Source organism: Danio aesculapii, chromosome 7 (assembly GCF_903798145.1).
Source record: "Danio aesculapii chromosome 7, fDanAes4.1, whole genome shotgun sequence".
NCBI lineage: Eukaryota > Metazoa > Chordata > Actinopteri > Cypriniformes > Danionidae > Danio > Danio aesculapii.
Genome location: NC_079441.1, coordinates 24,461,841 through 24,476,442, shown reverse-complemented (window position 1 = coordinate 24,476,442; position 14,602 = coordinate 24,461,841). Strand labels below are relative to the sequence as shown.

General features: G+C 38.6%; 3 protein-coding genes across 4 annotated transcripts; 1 reads left to right on the top strand and 2 right to left on the bottom strand.

The window, feature by feature from the left end:
- Positions 1-478: 478 nt before the first annotated feature.
- Positions 479-2,390, bottom strand: si:dkey-6n21.13 (P2Y purinoceptor 3). Its single transcript, XM_056462814.1, has one exon. It carries the CDS (start codon positions 2,026-2,028, stop codon positions 775-777), a length of 1,254 nt encoding a protein of 417 aa, XP_056318789.1. The 5' UTR covers positions 2,029-2,390; the 3' UTR covers positions 479-774.
- Positions 2,391-3,293: 903 nt separating this feature from the next.
- si:dkey-6n21.12 (schwannomin-interacting protein 1) lies at positions 3,294-11,518 on the bottom strand. 2 transcript variants are annotated; one of them, XM_056461375.1, is made up of 7 exons: positions 11,174-11,518; positions 9,157-9,402; positions 8,537-8,652; positions 8,370-8,457; positions 8,058-8,216; positions 5,084-5,201; positions 3,294-3,841 (listed from the first exon to the last, which is right to left on the bottom strand). In XM_056461375.1, exons 2-7 carry the CDS (start codon positions 9,361-9,363, stop codon positions 3,741-3,743), a joined length of 789 nt encoding a protein of 262 aa, XP_056317350.1. In that variant the 5' UTR covers positions 9,364-9,402; positions 11,174-11,518; the 3' UTR covers positions 3,294-3,740. The 2 variants fall into 2 exon arrangements, with proteins under 2 accessions (XP_056317350.1, XP_056317351.1); XM_056461376.1 differs by having other exon boundaries at positions 9,157-9,374.
- Positions 11,519-12,017: 499 nt separating this feature from the next.
- On the top strand, positions 12,018-13,274 carry rnaseka (ribonuclease, RNase K a). The gene is made up of 3 exons (XM_056462813.1): positions 12,018-12,277; positions 12,580-12,662; positions 12,761-13,274. Exons 1-3 carry the CDS (start codon positions 12,200-12,202, stop codon positions 12,903-12,905), a joined length of 306 nt encoding a protein of 101 aa, XP_056318788.1. The 5' UTR covers positions 12,018-12,199; the 3' UTR covers positions 12,906-13,274.
- The last annotated feature ends 1,328 nt before the right edge of the window (positions 13,275-14,602 follow it).

Sequence of the window (14,602 nt, the reverse complement as noted above, 5' to 3'; positions counted from 1 at the left end):
TTATGACTAATGTTGTTGCACTTCCGCCGGTTCCCGCCTCAAAATTAGCAAGTTTCAGCTACTTATACATTATGATAGCGTTCAGAAAAAACAAAACACCAGTGAAGAAACTCGACACAGAGGAACATAAAAGACCTCACCGACAGCTAGCGTTTCAGAAGTGTTATTGCAGAGCAATACAAACAGCATGCAAAAGTATAAATGCACGACTATGCGAAAGCTTGACACATTGATCTCTTAAGCCTGTTTTATACTTCTGTGTGTGGTCGGCGTGTCCCATGCCGCATGCCTTGCGTGTAGTTATGCATTTATACTTCTGCGCGCTGTTTGTGTTGCTCTACAATAACACTTCCAAAACACTAGCTGGCAGCAAGGTTCTTCTGTGTCGAGTTTCTTTGCTGGTGTTTTGTTTTTTCTGAATGCTACCATATTGTAGAAGTAGCTTAAACTTGCTCATTTTGAGGCTGTATCCGGGCGATGTGCAACAACATTAATCATAAAGCAAATACAAAACACAACTTTCCATCTAGAGCTCCTTCACGGGACTTGACACTCGCTCCAACGGGTTCATGTGGCTCTCGGTCCCGCCCACACTCACCAGCACTACCAAGGCGACCAATCACAGAGCTTGCGCTATGAGTCATTGTGACATGTAGTTACATTTTTGAGAGGTGCGCGTCTGCATCGGCCACAGCCACGGCGAGGGCTATGCGTCCACGCGCAGGCTGCATCGGAACATACGCGTGCACCTAACGCAGAAGTATAAATCAGCCTTTAAGGTAGACCTCTGTATGTATTGTGTACAGTTGTTGGCCCATTGACCTTGTGGTTCCTAGTCTCCTCAGCTTCGTTCTCCTCTTCCTCTCCTTTCCCCAGCATTCTCAGAGGCCACAGCAGGCCATGTTGGGCATGTTCAGGTTTCTGACAGCAGGGCCCGTTTTTCTCTTTTGTAAGGAAATAAAGTAGTGCATTCAGCCAGGCGTTGAATGAGGCCAGCGGCCGAGTGATTTTATAACAGATGGAAACCATGCGCATGGTGTGACACTGAACCCTACTCGTCAATTTTAGCAACAGGAAAATAGTTCGTGTGACATGGAAGGGAAAGAAGCACAGGGCAAAGAGCAGAGTGATAGTAATTATGGTCTTGATAGACTTGCGACGCCTGTTTACATATGGCGAACGAGCTCCTAAGATGATTGACATGCCCTCTCCTCCAATTCCTGCGACGCTTTCACGACCAGTCCCACTTCTGGCTCTTTGAGAAGGAGGTTCAGAGTTCAGCGTCCGAAATATTGTTATCACTACGCGCGAGTAGCACCAGGCTATGATGCTAAATGGCACAAAAAATCCCAAGAAGTGGAGCGTGACCCCGTAAGGGATGTAGTCGTGGAACTCTCTATCAATTGCATCATCCCAGCAATTATTAAACACCTCCTCCCTTGTGCCCTTACCTTCCCGTGGAAGATACTGCGTCTGTGCGAAACGAAAGATGGGGCATGTTAGTGCAAAAACAGCGATCCATACCAAAACGCAAGTCCCCTTTACTGCTCGTTTGCTCTCCAAGGTGATGGTCTTCATGGGGTGGCAGATGCCCAGGTAGCGGTGCACTGAGATGCAAGTGAGGAAGAAGATGCTGCAGTAAAGGTTGAAGTAGAAGAGAAAGCGAACAAGGCGACACATGAAGTCTCCAAACACCCAGTCGTCCTGCATGATGTAACTAGCCACAAGGAAGGGCAGGGATAGACCATACATGAAGTCTGTGGTGGCCAGGTTCACCATGTAAATCAGGGACGCGTTCCAACGTCTGGTGCGTCGAAAGGAACGGTAGAGAACCACAAAGTTAAGGGTTATGCTGAAGACAAAGGTGAAGGAGTAGCATATGGGCAGGAAGATGTACTTGTAGGACTCGTCAATATTGCAGGTCCTGTTACCTGAGGAATTTGCTGAAGAGGAAAGCCGGGCATCAACCCCCTTCTCTGTTTCAATCCAACTTGTCGTCATTGTTCTCGGGGAGCGTCCCTGTTTCATCCTCCCATTCTTTGCTTCTGAAACCACTTCTTTTCCAGAATTGCAATTGTCCTTCTTCTCCTCGTCTAGATTAACATCTGTGAGAGATACACTGCTGTTAGGATGCACACAAAATGTGACAAACTGTCAAAACGTTAGCAGTTGTCATCCCATCTGCTCTTTCTAGCCCTCCCCGCATCCCCCTTTCTCTTTCACAACCTCTGGTACTGTTTGCGCATAGGTATATATGCTGCTGATTCAGACCCTTTTCACTTCATTAACCCATCAAACAGTAACCACACTTCCCCTCTATGTCCTATTCTCTATCTGACCCACCCCTCACCCCATGACTCACATCAGGACTCTATCCCCTCCTTCTTCCTCGAAACAAATATGAATCATATGCAATTGGCAGCTTTAGAAACTTTCTGCCTCTGTCAAACTACGCCTAGGCTCCCCATGGATCCATTTGCACATTAAACATCCTTTGGGATGCTACGCCATGGCTATTCCTACCTCCTGGTAAAGTTAGCACACAGCTGACTGGGCTGATTGCCTACCACTTCTCAGACATATGAGACACTATGTCAATAAATTTGTGAGTACCTGTAGGTCACTAAATGACATTAAGGTAGTCTGCTTTGGCTGAATAAATACGAGGTCCCTACTTGGGAAATACAACAACATCATAAACAGCGCAAACAACCCTCATTATAAATCACATTACCAACGTATTGCAAGAGTTCACTGTAAATGCTGTAAAGTTAATGGTGAGACTACAAAAACAAGAATACTATAGGCAATAAATGTCTATATGGGTAATCAAAATCTGTGTATTGTAAAACACAGTTCACATATGCAAGGACACCTGTTCAATTTGCTTAAGAACTCTTAAAAATGTTCACTTACCTATTTAATAGAGCAACAAAGCCTCAATATGAGCAAAACCTTAGGAGCACCTTTATTCTAATGCTGAAAACAGTTGTCAAAGATGTGGTTGCATCGCTGACTCGGTCTCGTTGTTCAGCCCTGAATTTTTCCCTTTCGTGCTAGTTTCTCACATTATTTTGAACAAACTCTCAATCCAGCCCTCCTTGGTCATCTCTTGCTCCATGATCTGTCCCTCCCTCTTTCTTCTTTCCTCTATTAGTGCTGAGCTGGCCTTTTGACTACAAACTCTAGCTAGGCAAAACACACGCACGCACGCACGCACACACACACACACAAAAAGCAATGATTTCTGCACAAAACAATCCACAGATACAATCTTAATGACAGATACAATCTTAATGAAGTCCCTTTTATTCCACAAAATAACATTTCAGTATTTCGCAAACAGTGACACAAACAATCCAGTTATGAGTTGCTTGGCAATGTATGTATGGCTACATACTTTGTAGCATGTAATGAGCCATGTATTAACATGTGAGGCTTTGCCACCAAACAAATGACAGTAATTTAAAGACAAACATCATGACATATTTTAAATTGAAACTTTATCTGCATGACTTAGCTAAAAAGGAGTGTAAACTGCAGTTTTAAATCCTCACCTGTGCCTTAAAGTTGTCAATAAAAAGATTAAATGTAAAACCGTGAAATCCTTAAAAGTCTTTTGTTGTGATGTGATGGAGTGCTGAAGCTTTTCACAGTAAAGTCAGTTCGTTCAGGCAGTCTTGTAAACGAAGGTCCCATCATTTTCTTCCTCAGAGGAAATGCTTTATTTTAAGTGTGCATCACAGTGATGTCATATCTTGTACCTCCAGCAGCATGGCGTCCTGCTCTGTTCTCAGCTGGTCCCTTGTGAGAAGTCGACCCACCAACTCTGAACTGAGGTCTAAAGATACAAGTACACAAGCACACTTAGGTCTTAGTCTTAAGCTGCGTCCCAAATGGTGCACTTATGCACTATGCATTTATGCACTTACACACTCAACAGCATAGTATATGAATGTAGTGTCGTCCCAAATGGAACACTTTTGATGGGTGCCAAATTAGTGAAATAAAGAACCAAATTACAAAATAATACCCGGCATGAGGATAACCGCATTAACCATCGGGAGGCGATATAATCACTCTGGTAGGAGAATTTTGCTTTCACAATCCAAAATAAATAAAGTAATCTAACATCAGTGCCTAAAAGCTCCGCCCCTTCCGCTACCTGAGCAAAGCTGTGGCCGTTGAGTGCAGCATTTAAAGTGCACTGATTCTTTTTAGAGCAGTGGTCTCAACTCCTGGAGGGCCTCAGTTTAGCTCCAGCCACCTTCAACTCACACCTGCTTAATAGTCTCTAGTAGTCTTTAATGCCTTGATTAGTTGGATCATCTGTGTTTGATTAGGGTTGAAGCAAAACTGTGCAGAGCTGTGACCCTCCAGGAATCGAGTTTAATAGCTATGTTTTGGAGTTTTCAGTGTGAATGCACTACTTACACTGTTTTACTACAAAATGGCGTAGAATAGTGCATAAGTATGCGATCTGGGACGCACTAAATACTTGTGTAAATGTGGTCCAAAAATATTTTGAGCATGTTTCACTTTTCCGCTTCCAGACGCAGTCAAAAATGACCAAACTGCTTTCTGTAGTGCATGTGGTGGAATGCATTACATTTGCTACTATAGGATTTCTACCGCTACTGACCAAATTCTCAAATAATACAGGGTGTGTTTCTGAAGCATGCTACGTATATAGGATTTAAATTTTTGTGTCTAAAATGGTAAGATTGAATTTAAAGTACAAGAAAAATAAAAGAAAGAAAAAAACATCCAATGTTGTCTTTACAGTCCTCATTCTAACACAATCCGACAACTTTCAGTATAGTTTTGCGGCTATCAGAGCAGAGAAAAGCTACTGCTCTCCGTATCATTTTCTGTTGGCTCCTTTTGTGTGTATATGTAATCTGTTCAGGCTATTTTTGCAGCATTAGATCAAGACGGCAGAAAAGACTCTTACCTACTTCTCAGCATTTTGTGATCAGTCTGACCAAAACAAATGTTAATGTCAGGTGTAAATAGAGTCATATTAATTTTCCACACCAGAAAGTGATATATGATCATTGTTACAGTAAATGCTTTGACTTACCATGAATGTCTTTGCTTAGTGAGGTTCTTAATGCTTTCAACTCCTTCAGGTTGAAATTCTTCAAGTCATTTCGCTCATAGTGTTTCCTTTCTTTGAGAGCCTCACTGGGAGGTATAGTCTGTGATGGAGATCAGGGAAGTGCAATTACATATCATGTGCACTGTAACATTACCATTCACAGTTTTGGGGTGCAACACTTATTTGATTTTTTTTTATTTCTAAACATGTCGTAGCCTCTTTTTTCATCACAAAAGCTGCATAATTTGGAAAAAAAAAAAAACAGAGTAAAAGCAGAAATTTTGTCAAATATTATAATAGACTTTCTAGCATTAGAAAGATCTCTGGAATACTTGATTCTGATTTCTCGGTCACAGAATTCCGTGATGTGCAGATGAGGTTATTAATCATTATCAGAGGTTGCCTCAGCAGATTGAACAGCCAGGTATTCTAGCATATGTTTTATGCATCGGATGCCCCTCCAGCCACAACCCAATACTGGGAAACACTGATATACTCTCACATTCACACTCATACGCTACTGCCAATTTTTGTTTACCCAATTCACCTATAGCACATGTGCTTGGACTGTGGGGGAAAAAGGAGCACCAGGAGCAAACCCACATGAACACGAGGAGAACATGCAAACTCCACACAGAAATGCCTCCTGGGCCGGGACTCGAACCAGCGACCTTCTTGCTGTGAGGCGACAGTGCTAACCACTGAGCCACCATGCTGCCCCTATTAATCATAATGCAATAATCAAATGCAATTAAATGTATAGTATGTTATTTAGGCGGCGCGGTGGCGCAGTAGGTAGTGCTGTCGCCTTACAACTTACTGTTCGAGCCTCGACTGGGTTAGTTGGCATTTCTGTGTGGAGTTTGTATGTTCTCCCCACGTTCGCGTGGGTTTCCTCCGGGTGCTCCGGTTTCCCCCACAAGTCCAAAGACATGCGGTATAGGTGAATTGGGCAAGCTAAATTGTCCGTAGTGTATGTGTCTGAATGAATGTAAATGGATGTTTCCTAGTGATGGGTTGCGGCTGGCAGGGCATCCGCTGCATAAAAACGTGCTGGATAAGTTGGCGGTTCATGCCGCTGTGGCGACCCCAGATTAATAAAGGGACTAAGCCAAAAAGAAAATGAATGAATATGTTATTTATTATCACAAAGACGTAGCTTGATGATGTTGATTCTACATAACTAATATTTATATGACTATGAAATCATCTCACAGAAGGATTTATTTCAAACACTTGACTGAAGTTATGAAGTTTGAAGTAAAAACATGTTATTAAATGTTGTATTTTCACATGTATTTTCATGTAGCAGCATTTAGTAAACAAAGTAGTTCATTAAGAAGCTATTTAAACAGCTGTCATTAACTAGACTTCATCATCAGAGTAATTCATCTGCGATTATGAATGCAATTTTGCATAGCTTGTCAGTGAACTACAACCCTGTGTAGTAAATGCTCCTCCATCTGAAAGCACCTGCTGTAGATTTACTAGAAATGGATTACTGACAAAATGTGCATAATAATCACCTTAAATTTATCGCCCATGTAATGTTTACAGTTTAAATATGTTAAATATAAAATATAAAAAAATGTAAAAACTGTTTAAATTCAAATCAATCTCAATTTTCATCCTGTCGAGGTTTATTCTGTGATTACAACTGGCTGGGTGCACAATATCTCATACTTTTAAAATATTTGAATATTACTCCAGCATTTAGTGTCACATGATCATTCAGAAATCATTCTTATATGCTGATTTGGGGCAGCATTGCGGCTCAGTTGTTAGAACTGTCGACTCATAGTAAAAAGGTCACTGGTTCGAATCCCGGCTGGGTCAGTTGGCGTTTCTGCACTGTAGGTGAATTGAATAAGCTAAATTGGCCATAGTGTATGTGTGTGAATACGAGGGTGTATGGGTGTTTCCCAGGGCTGGGTTGGAGCTGGAATGCCATCTGCTGCAAAAAACATATGCTGGATAAGTTGGTGGTACATTCCGCTGTGGTGACCCCTAGGCATGGGACGATAACCGTTTTTAAGGTATACCGTGGTTTGGAAAAGTCAAGGTTTTAAAACCGGCAAAATTCTCTGTTATACCGTTCCTGTGGTATATGTAAGATTTTATTATTTTTTAAAAAGATTTATTTTTGGCCTTTTTGCCTTTATTAGATAGGACAGTAGTCAGACAGGAAGCTAAGTGGGAGAGAAAGAGAGGGGGTAGGGTCGGGAAATGTCCTCAAGCCGGGATTTGAACTCGGGACGCCCTGAAGTGCTACGGCACCATATGGCGGTGCGTTAACCACTAGGCTATTGCACCGACATGTAAGATTTTTTATCTAAGTTTTTTTTTTTTTTTAGGACAACAGTATCTTCAACAGAAAAGATATCCAATGATGCCATTTTAAATTGTAAAGTATTCTGTGTTTTAGAAACTAATGACATGACATGATAGTTACCACTCCATAATAGTCTAAATATTTCTCAAAATAAAATATATTGTGTTCAAAGGGGAAAAAGGTTATGTTTTTCCCGGTTATTTAATATGAATATTTTAGAGCAGTAATTACAATACTGTGAAATCGTGATATTTTTATCCAAGGTTATCATACCATCAGAATCTTATACCAGCCCATGTCTACAGACCCCTGATAAATAAAGGAACTAAGCCGAAAAAAATGAATGAATGAATATGTTAATTTGCTGTACAAGAAAAAACTAAATATTCAAAAGAGTTAGATTTTTATAGAATTCATAAAACATTTTTCATGGATTCTTTGTTTTGATAAATAAAATAAACCTGTGCTAAAAACCTCGACTTGAAAATGCTAATGCACAAACTATTCTATTTACATAACTAATAGAAAATGATGAATAACTATTTTAATAAGTGCACCTTGTGAAAACACCTAATGCATAAAGTGAAATGTATCTTACACAGTAATTACATGCTCTCCTCTTACCTGTTTTTGCTCCAATCTCAATTTATGTCTGAGTACACTCAATGCAGCTCTGACATCATTCTTAAACCCTCTTGATTTGGTTTTCTTAGTAGATGCAGAGCTTGAACCACGCTCCTCTAACTTCTGACTACTGCCACTCTTACTTGACTGCTTTGCCACCTTAAAAGATAACAAAAACAGTAACAAGCTGTTAATAACCCCATCAAGTACAAATCCCAAAATTGTATGTCTCCATCCAAGTGGTTTAATACTGTTCACATTACGTTGCCACCCAATAACAGTACAAAATTACTAAATAAATAAATATTTCACCTCTTTCTTTGCCTCTATTTCCTCTTCGTCCTCCTCACTTTCACTGTTGTTGATGAAACAGAGCTGTAGATTCATCTGACTCTGGAGCCTAGAATGTAAAAAAGCACAGTTATTACAGATTTTATTCAGACTCCCATGTAGTTTGGGTTTCATGAAATCTGCGAGACCTCGATGTCAGAGAAGTGAGCCGACTGTTGCAATCATCCTCTATGTCCTCATAGGTTTCTCTGTGACTGCTCAGCCCTCGGATGTCTGGCCAGTCTACCGTCAGCCTGTCCAAGTCCTGCAGAAATATATTACAGCATAATTTTGATGTGTACTAGTAAATGAAGTGTCTCTCCTGCCAATCCGCAACAAAAAATAATTCATTTAAATTTTTTCACAATGGGGCAGCATGGTGGCTCAGTGGTTAGTACTGCTGCCTCACAGAAAGAAGGTTGCTGGTTTGAGTCTCAGCTGGGCCAGTTGGCATTTTTATGTGGAGTTTGCATGTTCTCCCCGTGTTGGCGTGGGTTTCCTCCAGGTGCTCCAGTCTCCCCCACAGTCCAAAGACATGCACTATAGATGAATTGGGTAAACTAAATTAGCCGTAGTGTATGAGTGTGAATGTGAGAGTGTATGAGTGTTTCCCAGTACTGGGTTGCAGCTGGAAAGGCATACGCTGCATAAAACATGCCAGAATAGTTGGCGGTTCATTCCGCTGTGGCGACCCCTGATGAATAAGGGACTGAGCTGAAGGAAAATTTTCCACAATTTAATGAGAAACTGTTTTTAATTTCATATAGACCTTTTCCCTCTGTCTCCGCTCCTCTTGTTGCTTCTCAAGTTCAGCGATACGAAGGCCCAGATCCTCCCAGTGCATGATGGGTAGGCCCAAATCATCAGCAGGGTATCCCCCCTGCCATAATAATGCTGCTCCTTCAGCATCCTCCTCCGTCTCGTCACTCTCTTTTTCATCTCCTCTCTCCCGCTCTTTTTCTTTTTGTCCATCCATTCCCAGGATCTCTAACAGGATAAGAGGGACACAAGACCTCTGAGGATCAAGGAGACAACATATTTTAGGTGTAAATCGTTTTTAAACACCAACATAATTCTCTTTATATTTTTGTAAGAGAAACGGCAATGAACAGATGACCCACCCAAATGTCAAACCCAAACATTCTGTCATCATTTACTCACCCTCCACTTGTTCCAAACCCCATTTGTGTTTTTTTCCTATAAGATATTTGGAAGGACACTAGTAACTGGTAGCCACTGACTTCCATAATATTTTCCCCCAGACTTAATAGCAACTGTTAACTATCATTTTTAAAAATATCTTCTTTTGTGTTTAATAAAAAATAAATATATATAAATACAGGTTTGGATTCACTTGAGGATTAGTAAATGTTCATATTTGTTTGAAGTATCAATCTAAAATTAGCATTATTTATTTGTTTCTAGTTGCAACAGTGACAATTATTCGACTGTTAACAAACAACATGTTTCTTTTATTCCAGACTCCAGAGTAGTATGTAGCTATTTCATTTATTTCTAGCTCCCTTTCCATTTTTATTTATTAAGTATGATCAAGACTTAAAGTGTCTATTCTAATTAGCTAATGGTTAATTTTATTGCTATGAATCCAAGGTTATCTTTATGGCAGAAACAAATACACATATACGACCGGTCAAACTTTTGGGGTCAGTACGGTTTTTAAATGTTTTAATCAGAATCAGAAAGAGCTTTATTGCCAGGTATGTTCACACATACGAGGAATTTGCTTTCGTGACAGAGCTTCTACAGTGCAACAGGATTACAGAGACAAGACAAAAAACAGATAATAAATATATTTAAAAAAAAAAAATACAAGTTTTTTTAAAAATATAAGCTTACCCTGAATAAATAAGCTTACCCTAAAATAAGCTTACCCTGCTCCCCAAGGCTGCATTTATTTAATCAAAAATTAAGTAAAAAAATGTAAAACTGAAATGTTATTGCACTATAAAAGAATTGTTCAAAAGTAGTTTATAATTTAATTTAATTATTTATTCCAGTGATTTTAAAGGGGAATTTTCAACAAGAGTCACATGATCTTTCAGAAATCACTCTAATATTATTTATTATTATTAATAATATTATTATTGTTAATGGTAATATTAATAAAAGCAATAATGACTGGAGTAATAATTTCATTTGAAACTACATACAATAAGCAGTTCTTTAACATTTTGATGAACAGAATAATTTTCTTTACAGTGCTTATTCTAATTAGCCATGAATCCAAATCTTTATGGCGAAAATAAATACAAATACAAAAGTTACAAATGTACTTATTCTAACGTTTAACTATTCAAACAGTTACTAACGTTTAATATACTCTGTCTTTATAAAACACACACAGTAGTTTCTAAATGTTAGACACTTGTGTCCACTTTTGTAACATTTTACCTAATAAAAAGGCTAGTATGCAACATCTGTGTTTTATTTGTCTTTTAGAGAAAATGGACGAAACTTCTTCGTTTTTTTTTTTTTTTTTTTTTGTATTCCTTGAATTGTTAAGATCCAGAACATAAAGAGCCATCTACCGTATTACCTCAGAAACTGCAATGGACTAAATAGCTCTGAAAAACACTGACCAGTTTGTGAATTAAGTTTAATCAGAAAAGAAAAAATATATATTTCCATGTTTTAAAACGTTTGTACATTTCAGTTATTTAATAGGATTGTAATGTAGCATGATGCTATCACTTTTGGCCACGTATTGAACTGACACGATGTGTCCCAAAGCTACATCCTAAAAGTGTTTATACAGGTATACTTACTCTTTTAGTGAATGTGTTGGCAAATCCTGTCCTGCTCTCCAAAAAGTCAAAACTCAAACATTTCCATACTTTTCTTGAAGTCAAAAGCTTGTTTTCCTCCGGGCTCGTCCCGTTACGCGCCCTCCTCAAGTCTTCGTTTATCCTTTTCTCTCTTTTTCATCCATGAAGATGATTCTGTTTGTCTTTTCAGCTCCTACCGCTAAACTAAGACCTTTAGAAGGTTGTGTTAATATTTTTCACAATTAAATTAATGTTACTTAAAACCAAAGAATATAACTAAAACTCAACGCAGACAGCAAAACCTAAGGAATTTGGCGACGTTTTGTTATGGGTTGAGAGTAGAGGGAGGAGAATGAGCGAAGAGTCACAAAAGTTACCACCAAGGTGTCCAGTTTCAATCGTTTGCAAACAGAGCTAATGAAAGCTCATTAGACAAACATTTAAAACTCAATAATGTAGTCAGTAACTAATGATGGATAGTTGCACAAAACGCTTTTTAAAACAAAAAGCAACTTTGTATTGAGACGTCAACAAGTCTAAACATGTTATATTAATGACAGGAAAACTGGGGAATTGTGTTTATATTTGGGTTAAACTTATAAAATAGTGTTATAAAGTAACTTACTACTGTACATAAATTGTCAAAACGAAAAAAAAAACTAACTTTTTTTTAAATCCGTTAAAATTAGTCTGGAAAACAAAGTAAAAGTAAGTAAATTGCTTTGAATACACAGTCGTGGAGCTCAGAATATCGGCGAGGATGTATTATCAGTTATAAAAAATGTGCTAAAAATTTGTTTCAAACTTTTTGTGACGTTACACTCTGTAACTACTCTACTTCCGCTTCCTCTAAAGTCAGCTGATTTAATCGGCTGACTGTTGACATCGATTCTACCGAGGTCAAAAAAAACTCTAACAAAAGTAAATTCTGAAAGTTAAATCGACGGTCGCTTTAAGTTTGTTTCATTTGAAACCGTCCTCTGGCATTTCAGGGTAACTTTAACCCAACCAGCGACTGCTCAGAAAATGGTTTCTTTACTTTTCTGCGGTCCTAAACTGGCAGCGTGTGGACTGGTGCTGAGCATTTGGGGAGTTATTATGCTGGTAAGTTAACATGTTTGCTATAGTTTATACATGTAAAAAGACTCAATTTAAACTTAGTAATAAGTACCTTCGCACATACTGTCAACAATAACAGCAGCGTTGGTGTGGGTCGTGTTGATTTAAAGTTATTATACATTACATTATGACATATTTACACTCCACACTACGAAAGTAGCATTTGAAGTAGCATCATAGATTCATGAAAGTTTATCAACTATCAAAATAAAAACTAGCAGACAATGTTGGTGATGTGTGAAATTACAGTCATGACACTATAATTAACATTTTCTGATTTGTTTTAGGCATTGCTGGGGATTTTTTTCACCACCCATTCAGCTATTCTTATAGAGGACGTGCCTTTGACAGAGGAAGACTTACACAGCCAGTGAGTTCCGCTTGCTATTGAGTCACTCTGGAAAATAAAGAGTGTCTAACATAGGGGATGTCACATGCATTCATGACATTGTCTTTCTCTCTTTTCAGGGACACGCCACCGCAAAGCGTCTATAAACTGTACAACCAAGTGGGATACAACTGCTTCATTGCAGCAGTAATCTACGTTGGCATAGGATTCCTGTCATTTTGTCAGGTTCGCCTGAACAAGCGCAAGGAATATCTGGTGCATTAGTACATGTGATTGGAGTTTAAACTCTACCTGTCCATTCCCTCATTGTGTCTATATCTAATAATGCTGTAATTGCTTTCAACTGAATGTGGATGTGTAAAATGGAATGAGATTATGTACTTTACTCTTGCCTTTCTGTCTAGAAGTTTAATCGAGTGAGTTTAATCGTGTATGTGCAGTGCCTTATTAATTTGCCTTTTATAGTGCTGTTTGTATATGTGGTCCTGTTAAACCTTTAAATGTCTACTATCTGCAAATGCTGTTGATAAATTATTGCCATTTTATTTATACACGTGTCAAATCTCAGTAGGTGAATATTAGGTGGAAATCGACATGGTGCTGTTTTCACAATAAATGATTCATTCAAATTTGTGCTTGTGTTGTCAGTGTGCAAATTACTTTCAGAATGAATCCATTGTTCTATAATTACAAACCATCTTTCATTTAATGAAGGATGTCTACAGATAAACATATGCAGGAAAATATTACAAGTAAAATAAAAATACAACACTGAAATATGAGATAAAAAAAATAACTTTAGGTCATATTTCACAATATTAAACCATTAACTAACTACTATTGAACTGTTTATTAAGGTAGAAGTTGAGTTTAGTTTTTGGGTAGGATTGGGGATGCAGAATAAGATCATACTTATAGATCATACCTTTACTGTTTACAATATAAATGCTACCCCTGGGAGACATTATTAGAAGACATGGGATCAGCTTTCACTGCTATGCAGATGATACTCAATTATATATTTCAACTAAACCTGACGAGACGTCTAATCTGTCCAAGCTAACTGAGTGTATTAAAGATGTTAAAGACTGGATGACCAACAATTATCTTCTCTTAAACTCAGACAAAACAGAATTATTACTTATTGGGCCTAAATCCTGTACACAGCAGATCTCACAACTCGACCTACAATTAGAGGGATACAAAGTTAGCATTAGCTCTACTATAAAAGATCTGGGTGTCATATTAGACAGCAATTTAACTTTTAAAAATCATATATCCCATGTCACAAAAACTGCTTTCTTTCATCTGAGAAATATCGCTAAGTTACGAAGTATGCTATCCGTCTCAGATGCAGAAAAGCTAGTCCATGCTTTTATGACTTCTAGGCTGGACTACTGTAATGCACTGTTTGCTGGCTGCCCAGCATCCTCTATTAACAAACTTCAATTAGTACAAAATGCAGCTGCCAGAGTTCTTACCAGGTCTAGAAAATTTGATCACACCACCCCAATTTTATCCTCCTTACACTGGCTGCCTGTTAAGTTTCGTATTGATTTTAAAATATTGCTTCTTACATATAAAGCTTTAAATAATCTAGCTCCTGTTTATCTAACCAATCTTCTGTCTCGCTACAATCCAACTCGCTCTTTAAGGTCTCAAAACTCAGGGCTTCTGGTAGTACCTAGAATAGCAAAGTCGAGTAAAGGAGGTCGAGCCTTCTCATTTATAGCTCCTAAACTCTGGAATAGCCTTCCTGATAATGTCCGAGGCTCAGACACACTCTCCCAATTCAAAACTAGATTAAAGACCTATCTGTTCAGTAAAGCATACACTCAGTGCACCACTTAGGGGGCTTCCACACAGGTTATGCATCTTGCTGATATACACTGTGAACATCAGCTACGCTAATTATTTTCTTTATTCTCCATTTCCACCTGGGGATACTCTTCCCGAGGCCC